The 22,255-nt window shown below is 32.2% G+C and overlaps 1 protein-coding gene across 11 annotated transcripts in view; it reads right to left on the reverse strand.

The window, feature by feature from the left end:
- The window catches only part of Ypel (Yippee-like), an 81,222-nt gene that overhangs the window by 4,446 nt on the left and 54,521 nt on the right, over positions 1 to 22,255 (reverse strand). For 3 of the 11 annotated variants that reach the window (XM_085195158.1, XM_085195155.1, XM_085195157.1), the window contains exons 2-5: positions 7,221 to 7,336; positions 5,795 to 5,919; positions 5,091 to 5,134; positions 65 to 173 (exon numbers count right to left, since the gene is read on the reverse strand). In XM_085195158.1, the coding sequence (XP_085051284.1) occupies positions 65 to 173; positions 5,091 to 5,134; positions 5,795 to 5,919; positions 7,221 to 7,257 (315 nt within the window). In that variant the 5' untranslated portion in view covers positions 7,258 to 7,336. Of the gene's footprint in view, positions 1 to 64; positions 174 to 5,090; positions 5,135 to 5,794; positions 5,970 to 7,220; positions 7,340 to 16,157; positions 16,314 to 22,255 lie in introns of those variants that run through there. The other 8 variants (XM_085195154.1, XM_085195151.1, XM_085195152.1 and 5 more) reach the window with 4 other exon arrangements.

The raw sequence follows: 22,255 nt of genomic DNA on the forward strand, positions 1-22,255 counted from the left end.
CCGCCGGGTGTTGTTGGTGGTGGACGCCGGTGTTAAATGATTATTATAAACCTGTTCTACATACATATTTCCAGCCGAGCATCGTCTTGCAACACTCGCAGTATATGTCCGCGACGGCGTGCAGCCCCGTCAGCAGCACGCGCTCCTCCGCCGGCCCGCAACCTACGTTTACACTGCAATTGAAAGAAATATACATTATTATTAATTATTACTAGCTTTTGCCTGCGACATCGCCTTCGTGCTCAAATAGAAACAACTAAGGCCCGTATTTAAAAAATCGCTCTCAACTCTGAGGTCGATTTTGAGCTGCTGTTTTAACATTCTATGAATTAAAATGGCATCTTAAGGTCAATCACAGAGTGAAGTGAAGTGAGCGATTTATAATTAGGGCCCTAAAAGTAGTGTAGCCCTATAACACAAAATATTATAAGTGCGGGAGGTAACTGACCGTAGCGTAAGTACAGTTAAATATAGGAAAATATTAACGCAATGTAATATAATCTATAATTTTCCTAAATAAATGGACTATCCAACACAAAATATATTTTAGCTATTACCTCTATGGTAAAAATATTGATTTATGAGAAGCAGCTTATTTCAGTATTAAAATAACTAAACTAAAATCTGATTATATAAACCTGGATATTTATTGTTATCAAATAAAAAGATGAAAAATGTCGGATTTGAAGTTGAAATTTAAGTAAACACATTTCAGCAACGACAATGACATTTCAGTAACAAATAATGCCACCTCTACCTACAATATTCTCTCTAATCTTGCTTAAAAAAATGAACTTAATTGAACACCGCCCCTGCTATAAGTAATAAATGTTTAATCCAAAACAGTTATTCCTAATACATTTTGTACATAGTTTATGAAATTATAATCAAAAATTATTTAATTAATTTCTCCTTCACAGGTATCGCCATACATATGAAGAAAAAATATAAATAATATCTTGTTACTTCGAGTTTAATATCCCAGGGGATACTAGAATAGTCAATATAATTGAGTTTTTCCAATAAATGTGGAAACTTTACGCAAGTATTTATATCAGAGACTCGGTTACTACTGCATTTATAATACGAAAGAAAATCCATATATATATATATTTATATTACATTACATTATTACAAACCCTATGCTTATTATTTATTTAATACTAGTGGACCCGAACGCGGCTACGCCCGCTTGAACTATAAGAATATTTATTAAATATATTTATGAAATTATTTACAGTTTTCAATAGCAAGATGCGTTAAGCAAGCTTTTTTGGGTGACGTTTTCTAACAACAAACTTTGCAAATGGTTGCTTAGCAACGCGACGGTTGTTATTAACATGGCGAAATAAATTGCATGTCAAATTAATTTTTTTTTTAATATATTGGTATATATCGAAAATATTACAAATATGATAAAAAAAAGTATCCTATGTTCATCCCGGGACCCTCAAGTATCTCTATATGAGTATTTTATCACAATTAAATTAGCGATTTGGGCCTGATAGCGTAAAAGACAGACAGACAGACAGAGTTACTTTCGAATTTATAATATAGGTACTAGTGGGCCCGGACGCGGCTACGCCCGCGAAAATATAAGCCTAAATAATTAAAATAAGTTAAAAAATAATAAAAAGTGGAGATTTACTATTAGAAAAAATATCTGAGTAACCGAAATGAACAAACAAAAGAAGTAAAAGTAACTAAAGGAAATTCTTAATATTAGAAAAAGTACCTAAAGTTTACCGTGCGCGCGTACTAAACATTTTTCTATATTAAACAATTATAAATTTTTGCGAACAATATTTAATAAAATCCCAAATGATTAAAATTACGATATTTTAAGTGTATAACCGAACTGAGATAAGTTAATTATAAGCAGCAAATAATTACAGAAAAAATAATAGTAATTCGAAAATATATAAAAATTTACAAAATCATCAAAGTCATCTGCCCGTTTGCGTCGGTCATACTATACCACTCGTAGGCTAGGTCATTTGGAATCAGTGACATCTTAATTATTTATTAGAATGTTATACAGTAAACTATAATTTCCATCAAGATGAAATGCTAAAAGTGACTAATATATTTATTTTCATAAGGATGAATATCAAATTATAGAAATCATCTAATTTTTGTTAATGTATACAAATCTATATCGGCGCGCGCCATGTATGCATTAAGCAAACTCACTTTGGGTGACGTTTTCTTAAAACAACAAACTTTGCAAGCCGTTGCTTAGCAACGCGTAGCGACGATTGTTATTAACAACATGGCGGAATAAATTGCATGTCAAATTAATTATTTTAATATATTGGTATATAACGAAAATATTACAAATATGAGAAAAAAAATTATCCTATGTTCATCCCGAGACCCTCAAGTATCTCTATATGAGTATTTTATCACAATTAAATTAGCGGTTTGGCCCTGATTGCGTAAAAGACAGGCAGACAGGCAGACAGACAGACAGACAGACAGACAGACAGACAGAGTTACTTTCGAACTTATAATATAGGTATGGATGGATTACAAATTTGAAAGTTTGTAAGGATGGATATTTGTTCCACTTTAATGTAAGAACTAATGAACGGATTTAGATGAAACTTTACAGTAATATAATCTATATATATATAAAATCGAAAGTCACTCACTCATCACGAAATCTCAGAAATGACATGTGCTAGGAAACTGAAATTTTGCATAAGTAGGGTGTTATTCATAGGACGTAGGTGCTCGCTGAGCTCGTTGATTCGACTTCTAAGGGGTTGTTTTTAGGGTTGAAAGTTTGTATGAAACTTCGTTACTACAAATGCTAGGAGTCTCAAATTTTGCATGGACGTCACTTATAGGACGTAGGTACTCATGGAGACAAAAATTAATAATAAAGTAGTTCACGCAGGCGAAGCCGCGGGCGGGCCGCTAGTTTATATATAAGAATAACCTATGTATTGAAACAACACATAAATTTAGAACAATTTATAAAATATTTTATTTACTATTTTTAAATATATTTCAAGAACATACGAGGTAACTTTTGATTATATATATTTTGTAAATAAAAAGAAAACTGCAAATCAGGTTTTCTATTCTACTACTATAAGTTAGATGTAAACAGTATAAGAGCGTCGTAAAATTAAATGGCTTCTCGAGTTACGTCCGTCGATATACTACTATATTCTAACACAGATAAAAACTTTTAAAAGTATAAAATAAACTAATAAAATATATTTTGTTATTTACAATATACATACTAAAAAAATCATAATGTAGGTAACATGCAACTTGTAAAGTAAAGACTTGTTCTATTTAACAAAAACAAAGTTAAAATGTTAAACTACTATGTAATTTAAAATGGTAATAAACTATTAATATGTTTACATCGTATGAAACATTTATCAATATAATAAGAAATCAGTTAATAAAAAATTCTAAAACCTTCAAAAGTCTAGACTAAAAATTTTTTTTAAATAATTTCGATTTTCCATTTATGCTAGACTAGACTGACATGAAATAAAATTGAAACCGTGTGAATAAAATATAGTCATACCAAGGATAATGCATAATGCGAGAGCTGATGTATGAAATATGCATGACAGTAATTTGACATAAAGAAATAGGTCGAGCGGCGAATAACTTATAGTACCTAGTCTCCATCATTTATTGGAATAGCTCTATGTGACACTTACTTCTGATCGAGAACTCTACTTTTATTTATGAACAACGGGGCAAAAGAAATTATCTGAGTATTTTGTTATTGTTAGACAAATTTTCAATTCAAAATTTTTAAAAGTAAAATATAAAAAACTAAATCCCCTTATTTGTAATTGTATACGAGGTGTGTTCAAAAAGTAAGGTGACTTTGTATTTTTAAGAAAAAATATTTATTTATTTATCAATATTTATGTTGTCCCCTTCAAAGTAATCCCCCTCAGATACAATACACTTATGCCAACGGTACGGTATAGCCTTGAGCTCTTCCAGCGATGCAGTCTTTATCTCTTCAATCGTTGCAAATCTCCGTCCTTTCATAGGTCTCTTTAGTTTTGGGAACAAGAAAAAGTCACATGGGGCCAAATCCGGTGAATATGGTGGCTGAGGCATGATTGTGGTGTTGTTTTTGGCCAAAAAATCTCTCACCAGCAAAGATGAGTGAGCAGGGGCATTTTAGCAATTTCGGAACAAACTTCGCTGACACACGTCTCATGCCCAAAACGTTAGAAAAAATTTCATGGCACGAGCCAAGCGATATACCAACATCCTCAGCAACTTCTCTGATAGTGATTCGACGATTTTCCAGAACAATTTTCTTCACTGCTTGAACGTTTTCATCAGTTGTTGACGTGCTTGGGCGTCCAGAGCGAGGCTCGTCATTGGCATCTTCCTGGCCATCTTGGAAGAGTTTGTACCACTTGTAAACATTTTTTTTACTCAGAACAGTTTCACCGTATGCCACTGTCAACATTTTAAGTGTTTCGGAGCACTTTATTTTATTTTTTACACAAAATTTGATGCAAATCCTTTGATCCATATTTTTCGATAGCAAGAAATCGCCGAGCACGCAAAACACTTATAACCTTTACGCCTCTCCCAACCAAACAAAAAATGCTATACACTTGAAACTTGGTACAGATGTTCGGGAAGAGTGTACCAACATAACAAAATAAAAAAATCGATAATCGAAAGTACGTTGCCCGCCAAATTTGAAAAGTCACCTTACTTTTTGAACACACCTCGTATATATACTAGCGGCCCGCTCGCGGTTACACCCGCGTGAACTATGTTATTATTAATTTTTGTCTCCCTGACTACGTCCTAGTGACGTCTATGCAAAATTTGAGACTCCTAGCATTTATAGTAACGAAGTTTCATACAAACTTTCGACCCCAAAAACAACCCCTTAGAAGTCGAATATTGCAAATTCCCAGTCTTAGCGAGCACCTACGTCACATAAATAACTCCTATGCAAAATTTTAGATTCCTAGCACATGTAGTTTCTTAGATTTCGTGATGAGTGAGTGACCTTTCGATTTTATATATATATAGATATATATTTATGAATAAATAAATAAATAATAACCCATACTTACACTGAGTTGAATAGATATGCGCGCCCCTGGCTGCCTTGGAACGACTGTAAAACAACAATAAAAATTTCAAATTACTAAATATAAACTACAAATGCTTTAATGATCTCGTTTACGAACATCACGAACTACCGCTACAATCAAATTGGAGTGCATGTGTCGTAAAAATAGCTATGTTAATTTGTTGTATCGTACTTATTTTCATTTTTACTTTTTACTTAAATTATAAAAAGTTTTACAAAGTAAGTACAAAGTTAGAAATTTTATACGTGATAAAATTAATTGAACATCAAAACTTTACAACTTTATTAAAGTAAATATTGTTATAGTTAAAGTACGCAGCATGAGCAAATACTTTCTCTCTCCGGCGCGGCGTGCCAATAGCTCCTAACTATTTCGTAATAATTTAGTAGTTTGTTATAATATTACTTAGCAAGTGGTTACTTTATGATTTCATAATTACTTAGGTATTTATGTTCCTGTTGAAATTCACTTTAAAGTATTGCTTCGTTCAAGTTAGCTTAGGACGATCAAATCAAGTGTTTGCGTAAGAAAAGTATAAGAAAAAGGAAAAAGTTGAGTAAGAAATGGTAAGAGAAATGAAAAGGCAGAAGGTTTTATATACGTTCTCAAGAGTTTTTAAGAAGATTGGTGTTATAGAGTGAAAAAGAGTTAAAAAGAGAGTACCAAGAAGGTCTCACACTCACCTTTGATATAAGCTCGTCATGGCTCGCGAGGTGCGCGCGGCAGTGTATGCAGCTGTAGGTGCGGTGCGCCGGCGGCAGGTACGCCTGGAACGTCTTGACCGGAGTGCGCGCCACGCTGCCCTCGCCTGCCACCCCGCCACGGTTAGTCACCCCCTCACGCATGAGTGCCTGCTAGCTACCAACACACACCCATTGTAGGTCGCACACGCCCCCTCCCACCTGTGCCACTCTCCCACCACTCCCACCAGCCCTAAGTGCACTATCCGCTGACCGCCATTGAGATTGATCATGGACAAATATGCCGAAAGGCATCAACCGTCAACGTAGACGTGATTGATAGAGTTTTGGAATAAAGGACTAGATCGAATAGTGCCGAACATTTTGTTATTATAGAATTTATTTCACTTGGGTGGTTTTTTGTTCTATTTTTTTTTATTATAATCTCAATCGCGATTTTTCCTTCCCATAGTGCACGTGGGGCATTCAGTAACAGCACTCATGCGGAAACAACCAAAATAGTTTTAACTTAAATATAAAATTCTAATCAAGCGAAGCTCTTAATTTAAAGCAAATAATAAAAAAAAAACATAATAATTACATATATATATAATTTGTAACATAAAAGACATCCTTTAATCTTCAACGCTCTATCAGTGTGTAAGAGTCAAGTTCATTAACTTCTTTGGAACACAAGAGACAATATAAATAATCAAACGACTCAAACAATACAAAATGAATCTGGTCTCAAACAATAATAGCGCGATGCAAATTAAAACGCATCCAGGACAACGAGGCATAAATAAGCTCAGCTGACTAATATATGCCTTCAAATTGCCATCAATTGTGCCAATTAGAATCACTGTTCCTAGGCATTTGCGGTAGTGAGTTTGCATGGATACCAACATCGTCATTTATATGTTATTGTAGATGAATATAGGATTTTTTTCCTTAAGTTTTAAAATATAGGTTTTTGTTTTTATCTTATTTTCTAATGCATAGACAAGCCTAATACCACGTAACTGTTTCTAACATTAGAAAATGTAATCATTAAATTATATTAAAAGCTATATAAAAATACTTTTCAGCTAAATATAATATACAAATTGTTATACAAAATGTATTTAAACGACAAAACTTTAGTCCACACTATTGAAGTCGTACTAGCGTTACATAAGTTATGCACAAGCGAAACTAAAACTAACTCGAGCTGCGTGAGACACATGTTTAGTAGATGTTCTGCATGAATTTCTTATTTTATTACAAACTTTACTTGAAACATGTTGAAAAGAGCAGATTTTATAGCGTACATTTCTGCTAAAAGACAGCCATTTTCTTTTGGGCTTGTCATACTAGTCTCTAGTCTAGTGATGTTTTTAATGTCATTTAGTATTAAGTTAATGAATGTAGGTGTTATCGTGTACATTACCTGCCTGGCGCGAGCAGCACGCGCCCGCCGCCCACATGAGCCGCGCGGACCGCCGGTCACCTGCCGCGCGCGCTCCCGCACCGCGCCGCGCGCTCCTTCCTACCACCCGCCACCCTCTGCTAACAAAATAAATGTTCATCTATTATTTTTTTGTTATTAAGTATTGTTTAAAATTTTATACACAATTATAGCACTAGGAACTTGGAGTATTAGAATATTTTTAGATTATTCAATACTCGAAGATTATATTTTGACTAGCGGACGCTCGCAGCTTCGCCTGCTTATTGCTTAGGGGTGAATTCTAATAAACCATGAAACACGTGTTTAATGAAATATTTTTAAGAGTCTCAATTTCAAATTTCATAAAAATCAGTGGCGATTTGAAGATTTTTCCACATAAACTTTCAACCCCTTCTTGGCACCCTTAGAGGGTAAATTCTAAAAAACCGTGAAATACGTGTACAATTAAATATTTTTAAGAGTCTGAATTTCAAATTTTATAAAATTCGGTGTCGATTTAATTTTTTTTCCATACAAACTTTCAACCCCTATTTCACCCCTTTAGGGTTAAAATTGTTCAAAATCCCTTCTTAGTGGATGTCCAGATTACGAAAGTAAACATTTGTCCAAATTTCATGTTTCTACCATCAGCGGTTACGGCTGTGCGTGCGTCTTACCTCAGTCAGTGAGGACACGTCCTTTTATATATATAGATAAAAATTGTTTATTTAATTATAATTGTTTATTATACTTGAGAATTTTAATTTTTTGAGTAGTTTTGAGTATAAAACACAATATTTTTTAACATTCTCTCGAAAAATATATTAAAAAAATATTATATTACAAATGTTAATTTATCGGCATATTGTGCACAAGAAAAAGGAAAGGTACAAATGACTATTATCTTTCTCAATACTAATACTTGTTGTATTTAATGTGAAGGTTGTGCGACCGAAAGTTGGGTTCAAATGTCTATGAACCAATCATTGGAGCGGTAAGGCCGATAGTCGGCTCAGTGAACTGTACTGACTACTGACCACATCCTATTAACGAAATTTCCTCCCCTTCTTCTTTCTTTTTTGTTACTAGATGGGGATGTAATATAGCCAAATTTGAAATTGCTATTACAATCACCGCCTTTTAAAAATAATATTATATATCTTTTTAGCTCTACGCTGCATCCCACATGTAGCATAGATGGCAAGAGTGGACAGAGATTCTCAACGTTCTAACCAATTTGAAGACATTTCGGGATTTGATTTCTCGTAGAAGTCGAACCCACAATCGTCGCACGAAGAAAAACTTTATTGATGCCATTGAATTATATGAAAATATTAATAAAAGTTCTATCCATTAAAACTTAATAAAACATTAAACACGTCTTGTTCATATGTCAACAGTCGGAGAAATATTTAAAGTAATTTATTACTCCTGTGACCTTTACTATATACGAACATACCGAGACAATCGATGGAATAGGTACATAGAACCCATTAAGAGATCGATATAATAGAATGGAAAATAAATAATTCAGTATGAAAGCTAACAAAGAAAACAGAAAGGAAAAAAAATCATACAATATGGAATTCAAATAAGCAGTTACCGTTAAGTACCTACTGTATAAGCAAATATACATTTCAATTAAAATACTAGATGGTAATAGAATTAAGCTAACAGGGTTTGAAAAAACTAGGAGCCACCTAGCCCTAGCCAGCCTAAATTAAGCTAAAAAATAATTACTTAAAATGTAAAATGGCGGAATTGGAGCGGATATTAGGTTTATTACTCATGGCAAATGTCATCAGTGTAATTGCGTGCATATGGACCTCGTTAGTCAATAACTAGCACAGCTCTGTTACGATTGTACTACGAATGGCTTTATGGTAGAACTTAGAAGTATTGGACATATTTTTTTTACTATTTCGAGGAAGGTTATGGCTTACATAAATATAATGCTATATAGAGGGTTTGAAGAAAAAAGCTATATAGAGGGTGAGGGAAGAATTGAAAAAGAATATGAACTAAGTCCTTGAAGATGGTACTTCTCAAAAGATTGTACCAACGATCTTGGGCCCTAGTTGAAATTATAACACTAGTTAAAATTGCATGAATATGAAAATAATATTTATATGATCTATGAATTATGCTCTACACGGTAAGATCAAGGCAACACTTGAAATTATTTTTCATTTATGAGATTTCCATTTCTGATTAAACTTTGTCTTTCAATTGTCTATGACCACAAGATTCTCCAACTAAACTATAAAATATTGTAGATGAGCGTAACAAGTATTATGGATTTTAAGATAAAATAAAAATATCTAAATGATGTCTTATTAAATATAGTAATTCCTATATCTTATTTAGGCTCACGTCTAAAAATTATAAACCAAACGCAGAGGTAAGTCAACTCATAAATTACGAGAGCGATTAAAATATTATGTAAGCAGACAACAACGATAAATTATTACAATTTATTTATATACAAACAACGGACAGACTTTTCCAATTTAGCCGGCAGTGCTAGTGACAACAATATAAAATCCTAGAAACATTTTCAGAAAGATTTACGAAGCTTATATTTCGTCCCGTTTGATAAAAGAGTAAATTGATTTGGAATGAATAAAACATAATCCTTATGAAATTGGCGTTGAATGAATATTCAGATATCTGAAAAAATGTTGGTAAATAAATAAATTCGTTAACGTGCCGGCTGAAGACTTAATGCCAAACGTCAAGGATAACTCGTGGAGCGGCGCTTTGTGGGCCGGTCACGTTTCCTTCTGTTTGTTTAACTTAATTCTACTTTTATATTATGAAAATTATTCCATTTTTGTGCTGTAATCACAGAATCTTCATGTATATAAACAACTTAATTAGTTAAAAAAAAAATACCCTGTTTTGTATTCTTTTTCTGTATGTCCAAACTATATTTAACACAACCTCTCATTATTAAAAAGAGTTATATTCATTAAAAACGTAAAAACGATAATAAAAACTACGATTTCGTTAAAAAAACATATGGAAATTTGTATGAAATTTCTAGAACACTAAATGCAATATTTGATCATAGTACGTTCAATTTATCACCAGCGCATTAAGTAAACACCTACAAACGAACAGGAAACTTATCAATCATTAATAGATTACTATCGCCGTTATTATTCACAGTTGCTTTAAAACGCTAATTGAGACATGTTATTGGGAAGCAATGAGACATTACATTAGTAAATTTAAAACAAGATAGTTTTTTGTCTTGTAAAGTACCTAAATAAGGATTTGAACCTGCCATCATCATCGCGTCTATGATGATGTATGTCAGTGTGGATGATTTTTTTTAGTTGCTACTAACCCAAAAATAGCATTATTCATTACAATCTTATTATGAACTATTGGGCGCTGATTTCCTCATAACAGACTACAGACTAAGTCAAGGGCGAACACTAATGTACTGTATAATATTATTTATATATAGATATTGCGCAGTAACGTAGGTATAAAAAAAATAACTGATTTCTTGACAACCATATCAATTGAATACATAATCATTTTAACCATTGAATAGCATCCAATCAACGCAGCTATTATTGCCGAAAATATTGACGTCGCGTCGATAGAAATCTTGGATTTAAAATAACCAGGTCCTCTGGTAAACATGCTTAGGGACACAAGTCCAACCCCCCTTAGATATTATAAAAATATTTATAGTGACGCATCAGCTGAGATCTATCCCTGACCAACTACAGGTAACTGGCGAAACCGTGAACTAAAGAAAATATGTAAAACTAATGTGAGTAATATAGATTGAAATTTTAATAGACTGGCTATTGGTCTTTAGAATGAGATTACGCACATAGAGCAGTTCCACCATTTGAGCATCTCGTAGTTCTTGTGCCGCTATTTTGCCGGCAAATGAAGGCAATAAATATATTTAAATTAATATCAAAAGTTATATACTGGAACTACCATGCTGTTCGTTGGATCACTAATTATAACTGATAAATATGAAGCAATATTATTATAAGTTAAGCGTGATCTATGATAAGAATATTAATCAATAACGTAACAACAACGTTTACTACTACCATATTTAATATATTTATGTATTTATATAATTCTTATAAGGTGATTCTCAGACTATGTATTCTTTTTTATCTATTATTAATATTAAGAAAATAAGCTAATTTTATTGTTTTCGAAATATTGCTTAGGTTACTAAAAAAAATTAGTAACACAGTCGAAAACTAACTCACATATCTTTATGCTTATATGAATAGTTTATACTTTGAACTAGGCATAGACTTAGGTATTTTCTTAGATGAGTGAGATATTGAACGGTAGTTCAAATATTATACGTCGAGATGAAAATATAGAAAAAGCAACGAAATTTCCAAAGAACATTTTTTCAGTCATTAAAACATTAGTTCATGCGACATTAGACGCGAACTCATTTACCTAATAGTGTGACTTTTCATTCGAATAAATCCAGTTAAGTTAAATCTAGGTTAAGGTCTTTGTAAAGTTACTCTTATAAAACCATTGTTTTCGAGCACGCGAAAATTACAGTTTCTATGCGGTGTTGTATACATATTTAGAATTGCCTTTTTTTTTGTAGCGTCACCCTGTATTCCGCATAAGTCAGGGTAGATAGAGGGAATCTAATTAACAATGTTAATTCTTAATACTAGGTTCCCTCTGCCTACCTTGACTTAAGACACTTCGTTTCCCACTTTTCACTTAATATTATAGAGCTCGCGTGTTGAGAGGCAAGAAATGCAAGGCGGCGATTTGAAATTCTTGTCATCATTCATCATCATGACGATGTTGTAAATATAAATCATATAAGTCATATATGAATTTCTTGTACATAAATATAATTCATATCGGGGCAAATTGAAATGTTGCCGTTTATTTACGTTTAACTACATTTAGTACTTACTTTATTTATTTTATATATTTATTTAAGTTTATAGGTAATTGGGTAGATTAAATTTCTACCATTTTAGGAAAGAAGAATGTTCGAAATAAAAATAATATTACATCAGATCACATCTACATCTCTCTCAACTGACTCTACAACTACATGTAAAGATGATGCTAATAATAATAATTATATACGTACATTTACCTATGATACAAAGAACTTACATAGTAGGTATTCTGTATACAAATTCTCTACGTGAATATAATTCTAACAACTATTCCGGTGGTCCTGTTCCAAAGTCAAACAGAATTCTAAATGAGCCATGTTAAAAATTCAATTTCCCATCTACTGTAAGAACAGATGAGGCATAATTCGTAACTTAATTAACTGCAATCTGATTTCGGTTTCGTCCTTTCTGAGAATTTGAGGTTTACTTCTTGGTTTTAAATATTTAAACGAATTTTCAACAGGGTTCTTTTAAAGTAAGATTTCAGATAGGCATAAATGTTTTGCTTCGTAAGAATAATTACTATATGTATATTTGAATAATGACTATTTTTTCTTCTCTCTGTCTGTCTTAAGAGGACGTTTGACTCAGTTCCGTAAAATTGCTAATAAAAGACATTGGAATTATGAATTGCACCAAATCATGGTGCTTGTAATATATAAGAGTTTTAAAAAAGAAACAACATTTTTAAGTGATAAAGCTTAGGCGACTTATTGTTATTTCGGGATCCAGACGCGTTATGTGAGTCACATTTTGATCCACTGTCTGATATCTGGGTTTATGTTGTGAATTTTAAATAAGGCGGCGCGATATGAAACGATAAAGATCCTAACAAGATAAAAAAACACATTTGTTTATATATGTATGACTGGCATATAAAAATATTAAGGTTTTTGTGTATGGGTAGGTACTGTAAGTACTATATCAACATATCATCTAAAGAATTTAGAAAAAAAAAATGAAACGAAAAAATCGGGTGATTTAACTTTTAATATATGTAGCCATTTTTAGTACCAAATTAGTATATTTTTACACTAACTATAAGTAACGGTTACGAATAAAGATTTATTACGATTTTTGAAAATAAAACGAAATTTTGTCTACACTAATAAAAAATAAAGATGTCATCATAAAGTATTTTATATTTAATATTTAAATCTATCAGACAGCGTGGAAATTGCGATGAGTTTTTAGCAACAGAATGTTAAAAAGCGTTCGGAGGCTCGCAAATGGCAGCTATTACTTCGTTCACGTCGGATTACTCATTTTGCACGGTACCGGGAACAAATCGTACACAAGCCTTTAGAGTCGATCTGGTAACATACGAGTATTGGGCAGAAATAAAAGGTTGCATTTTCAGATGTGTTCATTTTTGATGGTTTTTATTGAACATTTTCATATATCTCTTAAAATTTATGGTTAATTTACTATTCTACGTATATACTACTACGTACTATATACGTTTCACCATAATATGTATTTCACTTTAATAAAAGTAATCATGATAAATAATATTAAATAAAATTTAAGAATAATAAGCAGTATTAAGTTCCATAGATCATTTTCTCCTAATCTTATTTTCATTCTAATATTAAAATAATTTATGGTAAGAAAATCCTCTACATATATTTTCCCTATAGATATTTTCTACCTATATTTAATATTAGCGAGATCATTATGGCAGCTGCACTTTACCTAACACTGCAAAGAAATGGGGCAAAGTACTTAATAAAGGTACTTCAGTGCGATGCTATCATTTTAAAAGCTTTAAAGAATCCTCTTCTTCTTTCTTATTTAACGACGAGTATTGATTCGTTACTGGATCTTCAGGTATCTGTAATTTGAAATGGTTGATGGTTCGTTCCTTATTTCTAGTTCGTTACACATTTTCTTTTTCTCAAAATGCGAGTTTCTCAATATAAACATAAGAATGTAATAAAAGACGGGATTCAACTATCAAAGAACTAAGAACTTTTAAAAATATGATTATATGGTTAAGAAAACTAAAAATATCATAAGAGTGAAGTTCTGTACAATGAACATTACTACACCTTTCAATCGAGTTGGGGGCAATTGAGTAAGGAAATTGGTGAGGTTTTAACACCGCTGATGTTATTTTTTCAACACCGATGAATGGGGAACGGATTGTCTTAGCACTAGGTTCCCTCTGGATAGCCTGTGGTAAACAAGAAAAAAAACGTGAATCTGCTAATTTATTTTTATCACGCTTTCCAAGTTAGCAGTACAGTCATAGAGCACCTCAATTGAGGCAATTTTTGTATTAATTTATAGGTTTTATAATTTAATGAACGTAATAGTATAACTATTTTCAAAATAGTTTTTATTGTAAGTGACTTTTAAAAAAGAAAATGTGATGTTTTTGTCGCTATGTGTTTATTTTCGTTTCCCGGTTCATTCAACTCTATGACACATATACGAGTATACCAATGTTTGTTGCTAAATCGTTTTAATTAAACCCGATGTAATAATGCGAGAGCATTGTGAAAATTTATTGCAATTATCCCCAAGTGGACAAGTAGTGTTACATAGATTATGAGTTATTAATATGCAACACCATTTTTAAGTAATACTCTATTTCGATTGATATTTTTTATATTTATCCTAAGTTTTTTTATAAAAAAAGTATATCTTTAGGAATGGAAAATGTACTAGGTTTGAGTTAAAAATAAACAAAACGTACTGTATCCTCGTAAATGAAACTCAGAGTCGCTTCTTAAAGTCATCTTTACATTAACATCGACAATATTATACCAGAAAAAACAAATGATAATTGTTGTAAATCAATGAGCATAAAGTTTATATAAAATATCCATATTGATATAGGTACCATATATATACCTATATAAACGACCTATATCTCTGTCCGTGTTCGATACATGTTATCAGCTCCTTAGAGTGTGGTTTGTACTATGTTCTATAATGAAGCACCAAATATAATGGCTAAGAATAGAACGTTCATTTATTTAATGCTTCAATTTTCACTTCCAAATTATATTTACAACTCGTAAGTGAAGTAATTTACTAGCCGTGTAAACCTTTGACCAACGGCGTTTAAGGCCGTAATTTTTTTTTCTAAAATACCACATGAAGGCCAAGAGCCGCCAGCTCATAGAGTACAAGTATAAGTGTCAAGTGGGGCCGCTTATAAAAGATGCCCCACAAAAAATAACAAGGCTCTATTTTAAGTAAGCTTTCTAGGAATATCTTATGCTTTGATATAATTATTAAAAAAAAACTCAAAAACACATACATATATATGTAGATATGTATTATAAAATTTATTTTCTATATATCTAATATTAAGCTAAGGAGAATATTAAACAAATGTTTTACAAGAAACATAAGCTGTAAATAAATCTTCCTCAGTCTGCGAGATAAACAAAGAAAACAAGTAACTTCTTTACTTATTTAAATTTTTCCTAATAATTTTAGCAATAACTATGATTTTGTAGGTGAGGTTTTATTTGGAAGCCCACTTTCATTTCGAAAATTAATCTACCCATTGATTCAAATCCAATATAAGGATGATCTTAATCAAAAATCACAACGAGGGCAATTATAACAAACTAAAAAATAAATTTGAATATACATATCTACTACGGAATATTTTGAGAATTTTTGTCAAAATAAATATACGTTCAACCTGTATATACATACCTATTTGTATATTTACGAGAAAAAGCTATTAATTTATTTAAGTATAGTTTTGTAACTACATAATTTCTATATTGACTGGACATTATTAAGAGATAAAGAAAATAAACACAGTGATCCTAAGATTAATTAACCTTATTAAAAACACTCATCATCATCGACGAAAATTACACTTATAATTATATTCACGAACAAAATCACAGATAAATTATTTACTGCATGAGATATTTGAAATATATTAAAACAATATCTTTAATAAAAATCACGTAACTTAAATATCAAATATGTATAACAAAACTTTTACGTAGAAAATAAATATATAGGTACATACGATTCATCCGATCCATTTAAATTCCGATCATTTATTCCTTGATTTCTTCTGCCTATAGCCACTTGCAAAGACAAAAGTAAAGCAGAATGAGGTGCCATTATAAGATTTTCCTTATAGTAAACGTTAACTTCGCAATTCTACAACTTTATACCAGGAAGTGTACTAGAAGTGTGCAGAGCATAAAGTCTCGCCAACGCCTAATATATATTTTAGTCCGTTTATAATTAGATGCTAGATCATCTGCAATAACCTTGTGCCTACTTACAAGTAAACATCAATATTTATTGTATATAAACATAGTTACATTGTGTTAATATTTGCAAACCATTAATGGAACATGGAAAAACTTACTGACTCGGATGTAAAAACCATCATCATCAGAGGCTGTCATGGTGCAGGGGCACAAGGGTGTGACTGTAACGCAAAGGTCGTGGGTAGGATCCCCACTCGGGGAATAATTTTTTTTTATTAATATTTTCATTTTCAGATCATATCAGAGTTTGATAACATTTTTAAAGTTAAACAGATATATAAAAACTCGAAGTTAACTTTTAGCGACTGGGCAACTGTTGGTATATACCGAAGCAGAAATAAACTATATGAATTGTATAATATGAGGCAATGGAAACAAGATCCGGCGTTCTTGTTAAAAGTTAGAAATTATTCAAAAATATTTAAAAAGGTATGTGTCCAGGCTAAGTATATGCATATAAGAGCAAAAATTTTGAACTCTAATAATAAAATTAAAGCTACATGGGATGCTATTACTACTGTAACTGGGAGATCTAGAGCTGTCAGTGAACCTATTAAATTAAAAGTTAATAATATAATTTTAAATTCAGATTTAGAAGTGGCACATACTTTTCAAAATTTTTTTTCTGATATATCTACTGAAGTAACACGTTCACTGCCATCATCTCCTTCGGAAGCAGAATTAATACTAAAAACCCATGTAAATAGTTGTAGACAAAATTTTGTGTTTAAGAATGTGTCACCAGATGAAATTGTCAAAACTTTTAAAAGCCTTAATTTAAAGAAAACTGGTGACTTATGGGGCATGTCTGTTAAAGTTTTTAATTCAATTATACCTAATATTGCTCCTTACCTTGCTTTAATTTTTAACAATTGTGTAGAATCCGGTACTTTTCCTGATTTAATGAAATATAGCAAAATAGTGCCGCTTTACAAAAGTGGAGATAGATCTGAGCCTGGAAATTACAGACCGATTTCTGTTTTGCCATCCTTAAGTAAAATATTTGAAAAAATAATGTTCAACCAGCTCACAATTTTCTTAAATATTAACAATTGTTTCCATAGTGAGCAATATGGTTTCACCAAAGGCAAGTCCACTACGGATGCGGGTGCCGCACTCCTAAAGCACATTTATGACGCATGGGAGAGGTCACAAAATGCAATTGGAGTGTTTTGTGACTTATCCAAAGCCTTTGATTGCGTAGACCATGTAACTCTGTTGTTAAAACTAAAACATTATGGTATACAGGATACTGCCCTTGACCTTATTGCCTCATATCTAAACCAAAGAATCCAGACGGTTAGTATAATTAATGTAAAATCATCTGGATCTCCTCTCCTCCGTCGACAGAAATATAATAAACTATGACGAAGTGAATAGTGCATTATCGCATATTCTTCGTTGGTTTGATGTTAATAATCTAATGTTAAATGCTAAAAAAACGAAATGCATCGAGTTTGCCTTACCAAATGTTAAAAAACATAATTTTAATGTAATAATTAAAGGAGAACCTCTTAATGTATCGGAATCAGCTATTTTATTAGGTGTTACTATAGATTCCAAACTCCAGTGGAACGCTCATCTGGAAGCACTTGCAGATAAACTCAGCTCTGCCGCGTTCGCAATTAAGAAAGTAAGACAAATGACGGACGTTGAAACTGCCCGACTAGTCTACTTTAGCTATTTCCATAGTATTTTATCTTATGGAATGCTGTTATGGGGCAGTGCTTCAGATATCAATTCAATATTTATTCTCCAAAAAAGAGCCGTAAGATATATTTATAATCTAAGAGCTCGAGATTCTCTGCGAGATGTTTTCAAAGATGCAGGTATTATTACAGTTGCTTCCCAATTTCTATACTATAATATTCTCTTTGTCCGACAAAATATACATTGTCATAGTAAAAATAGCGACAGTCATACGATAGGAACGAGAAATAAAGATAAGCTTGTTACACCAAGTTTTCGCCTCCAAAAAGTTAATAAATCGTTTATGGGTCTAAGTATACGTGTATATAATAAAATTCCGCAGTGTATTCTCAATTTGCCACTTCCAAAATTTAAAATATCTGTAAAAAAAATTCTAACAAGTAAAGCTTATTACACTGTTCAAGAATATTTAGAGGATAAGCATGTATGGAATTAATGTCTATTGAATGTCAGGCAGGACAGCTGCCAACTAATGTAATAGTAAAATATACCATTGACTTTAAAAAGAGCAACTGTTGAGTTTCTTGCCGGCTCTTCTCAGCAGAACTGCCTTCCGAACCGGTGGTAGCTTTTTGTTGACATGTACATTCGACGATTCAAAAGTGCTTATAAAGTTTATTTGAATAAAGAATATTTTGAATTTTGAATTTTGAATTTGTTCGCTCTGGCACCAAGGCAAATTTGGCGTTGAGTACTCAACACGCATTGTCTCAAAAAATTCTGCGACAAACGGGGAACGGAGTGTCTTAACACTAAGTTTCCTCTGCCTTCCCTGCTGGGATACAGCGCAAAGATGTTTTTTTATGTAAAAACCCCGTGATTTTTACATAAAAAAACAGCAACCACACATTGTGGTGGGGTTGGTTAAACATGTGGTTGGTTTAACAGTTTAACACTCAGTGTTTCAAACGCACGCGTATATCGATGGAGATATAAGATATTTCGAAATTTTGTTGTGTTAAGTTAAAATAAAATCCAAAACAAATATTTCTGAAAGATTCCACGTGTTTCTCCAATCAGTTTATTTAACGTCACGACAAAGATACCAAGTTATTTTTATTTTCCTATATATAGGTCGAATATGCGTTTAGACCATTGGGTTCAAGCTCGGAACTGATAAGAACAACAACACTTATGTAATAACAAACACGCGCATTATAAAACCGTCCACAATTCTGATCCATATTAGGACTGACATTACGAACTAGAATGCAATGCATTAGATGAAACACTACTGACATCAGCCATGCAGCTGCGTACATTTACATAATCTGACGAAGCATAGTTAGCGGTTTACGCAATATTAACCCTAACAATCTGAGCCCGAAAGGTTATTTTCGTTGTTTAAACAGTCAAGTTTATTGACTTAGCTCGTTATAATACTTGCTGAAGGGACTTCCGCGATCAGATCAACTTGAAAAGGATCAAACACGTGAGGTTTATCGTATAATGATTAAACTACAAGTGGGCAATCAAAACAGTCCCATGTACACGTGATATAGTCACTCAGCGACAAGATTCTAGTATACGATAGTTTAGAGAAACGTAAATTGCGCTATTTATTTCTTGGTTATTAATTACATTATACAATTTCCTATTTTTATTTTTAAGATATTTAATCATCATCATAATCATCATCATCAACAGCCATCTTTTGTCCACTGTTGGATATAGGCCTTCCCCAATTCTTGCCACCACACTTCATCCTCAGCGTTTCGGACCCATCCGCTACCCGCCAGCCTCTTTACGTCGTCGGCCCATCTGGCAGGGAGTTCTCCCACCGGTCGTTTTGTACGGGGTCTCCACTCTAAGACACGTCTGCCTCAGCGGCCGTCGGCTCTACGACAGATATGCCCCGCCCAATGCCACTTCAGCTTACCAATTCTTTGAGCTATGCCGGTAACTCTGGTTCTCCTCCGAATTTCTTCATTTCGGATTCTATCCTTAAGAGATACACCGAGCATAGCCCGTTCCATGGCGCGCTGAGCAACTTGAAATTTGTGGACGAGGCCTTTCGTTAGAGTCCGGTTATGACGTACGGGGCGGAGATATTTAATATTAATAAAAAATATAATTTGAAATATTTACATATTACCTAGTATACATATAAAAAAGTCATCCAAGTAATAAAAAAATAGTAGTAAGCTCTTAAAAAGAGGCCATGCCCATTTATAATAATAATTAAGTCAAAAAAATCTAAAACTTACTCTCGTTCCATATTATGTTAAAACTTGTATGCAATTTATAAATTAAAATTTTAGTTCACGTTGGAAATGTTACCGAAACCTGTTCCTCACACTTGCAGTGTCGTGTATTACTTTTATTTTGTAAATGCCACTATATTGTTTACACGAAACAATGCTTTTCGCGTTTACATTTATTTTTTTATTTAGGAGTCTTGTTATAAAAAACATTTTCTAAATCTAAAAATAATTAAGTTATCACATTTCTTTTACTAATTACTATTTATTTTTACCAATTATTCCAATATCTTTTCATTTTAATAGAATCGATTTTGAAATTACCACAATCTGTAAAACAAATAAAACTACGAACATAAATATTATGTCTATAATTATGTTAGTAATTACCCAAATGTGTTTACTTTGCTTTGCTTATCACCAAATATAAAACAAATAATCTTTCAACGGTCCAGTTAACGTTTCTGCGTAGAATTAACGACTTGCCCTATTAAGATAAAATGTTTGGCTTATAATTGTAATTTTCGTAATACATATTTAATTTGTATCGAATCGAAAATACGTTTACATTATTAGTTCGTACATTTATTATAACTGTTTTATTCGATTTATCCTTTATAAATACAAAAATATTCTATTAAAATTGATATAAAGTACAGTAAGTACACCAGAATCATTTAAAAGCATGAGAGCGAAAGAGGTATGCCGTTATCTATAGACAATACATCAAAATAAAAAAAGAAGATATTAACGAGGCTTTGCTTATCAAAATATTAAAAAAATAAACAGAGCATATAAATTTAAGTGCTTATAAACATATTGTACTAACAATGACCTTTAATCACAGTGACCTAAAAACCGTTGATAAAGTCGTATACACATGTGTACATGTGATAGAGAGCTTTTACGACGTAAAATCCGATAAACAACAGCGCCTGTAGTGGCAACAGCGACGCAGGGTTTAACCGTTACTGATGTCTTTTGTCGAGGCCGTTCTGGGTTCGATTCTCACTCGAGGGACTGAACAGGGAAATGTCTTAACTCTAGAGTCTAGGTTCCCTCTGCCCACCCTACTAAATGCGGTATACAGTGTGAAGTTGAAGGTGATTTCTTTAGTTTAACCGTAACTGATTTCTTTTGTTGAGGCCGTTGCGACCCTGCGTCACGTTTTGGGTTCGATTCCCACTCGGGGGACTGAACAGGGAAATGTCTTAACTGTAGAGTCTAGGTTCCATTTGCCTACCCTGCTAAATGTGGTATACAGCGTGAAGTCGAAGCTGATTTCTTTAGTTTAACTGTTACTGATTTCTTGGGTAATGTTATAATCAAAATCGTTATCAAAACGTAAGCTATGTCGTTATTGCCATAGCATTGATATTGATTTCCAATTATTTATTTATACATTACTTTTTACATGACTTTTTACATGACTTTTTCAAATATTTAATTAATGAAATTATTAAAAAAAAATCTTCTAAACAAAATTGTAATTTACATGTTCCTATATCTTAAACAAAAAGATACTTAATGTAATTCGCTATGTAAAAAGCCTCACTTAAATTAAAAAGTTAAATCAGTCGTAGAGTAATCAAAACTCAACATCAGATATACAATCAATTCCACTCCTGTAAAGCTCAATCCTAGTATTGGATTTAAAGAGTGGTTTTTTTAACTGATTTAAATAAACGGATCTCGTAACAATTACTGTTTTCAAAGTAGTTGTTCCTTAATCTAAAAAAAAATTATAAAGTAAAAAAAAAATTAAAATACTCATTAAATCGAAAAAGAATGTGGATGAACGATATGGTAATAATAGAGCGAGACTAAAGTAATTATAAACGTATATTTTTCATATTAGTTAATGTGTACCTATATTAAAAATATTAGTTACAGTTAGTTATTTTTAATTCTTAAAGAATTATTTATAAGTTACC

This window comes from Heliconius melpomene, chromosome 12 (assembly GCF_056956725.1).
Source record: "Heliconius melpomene rosina isolate 202511_hmr_F chromosome 12, ASM5695672v1, whole genome shotgun sequence".
Lineage (NCBI taxonomy): Eukaryota > Metazoa > Arthropoda > Insecta > Lepidoptera > Nymphalidae > Heliconius > Heliconius melpomene.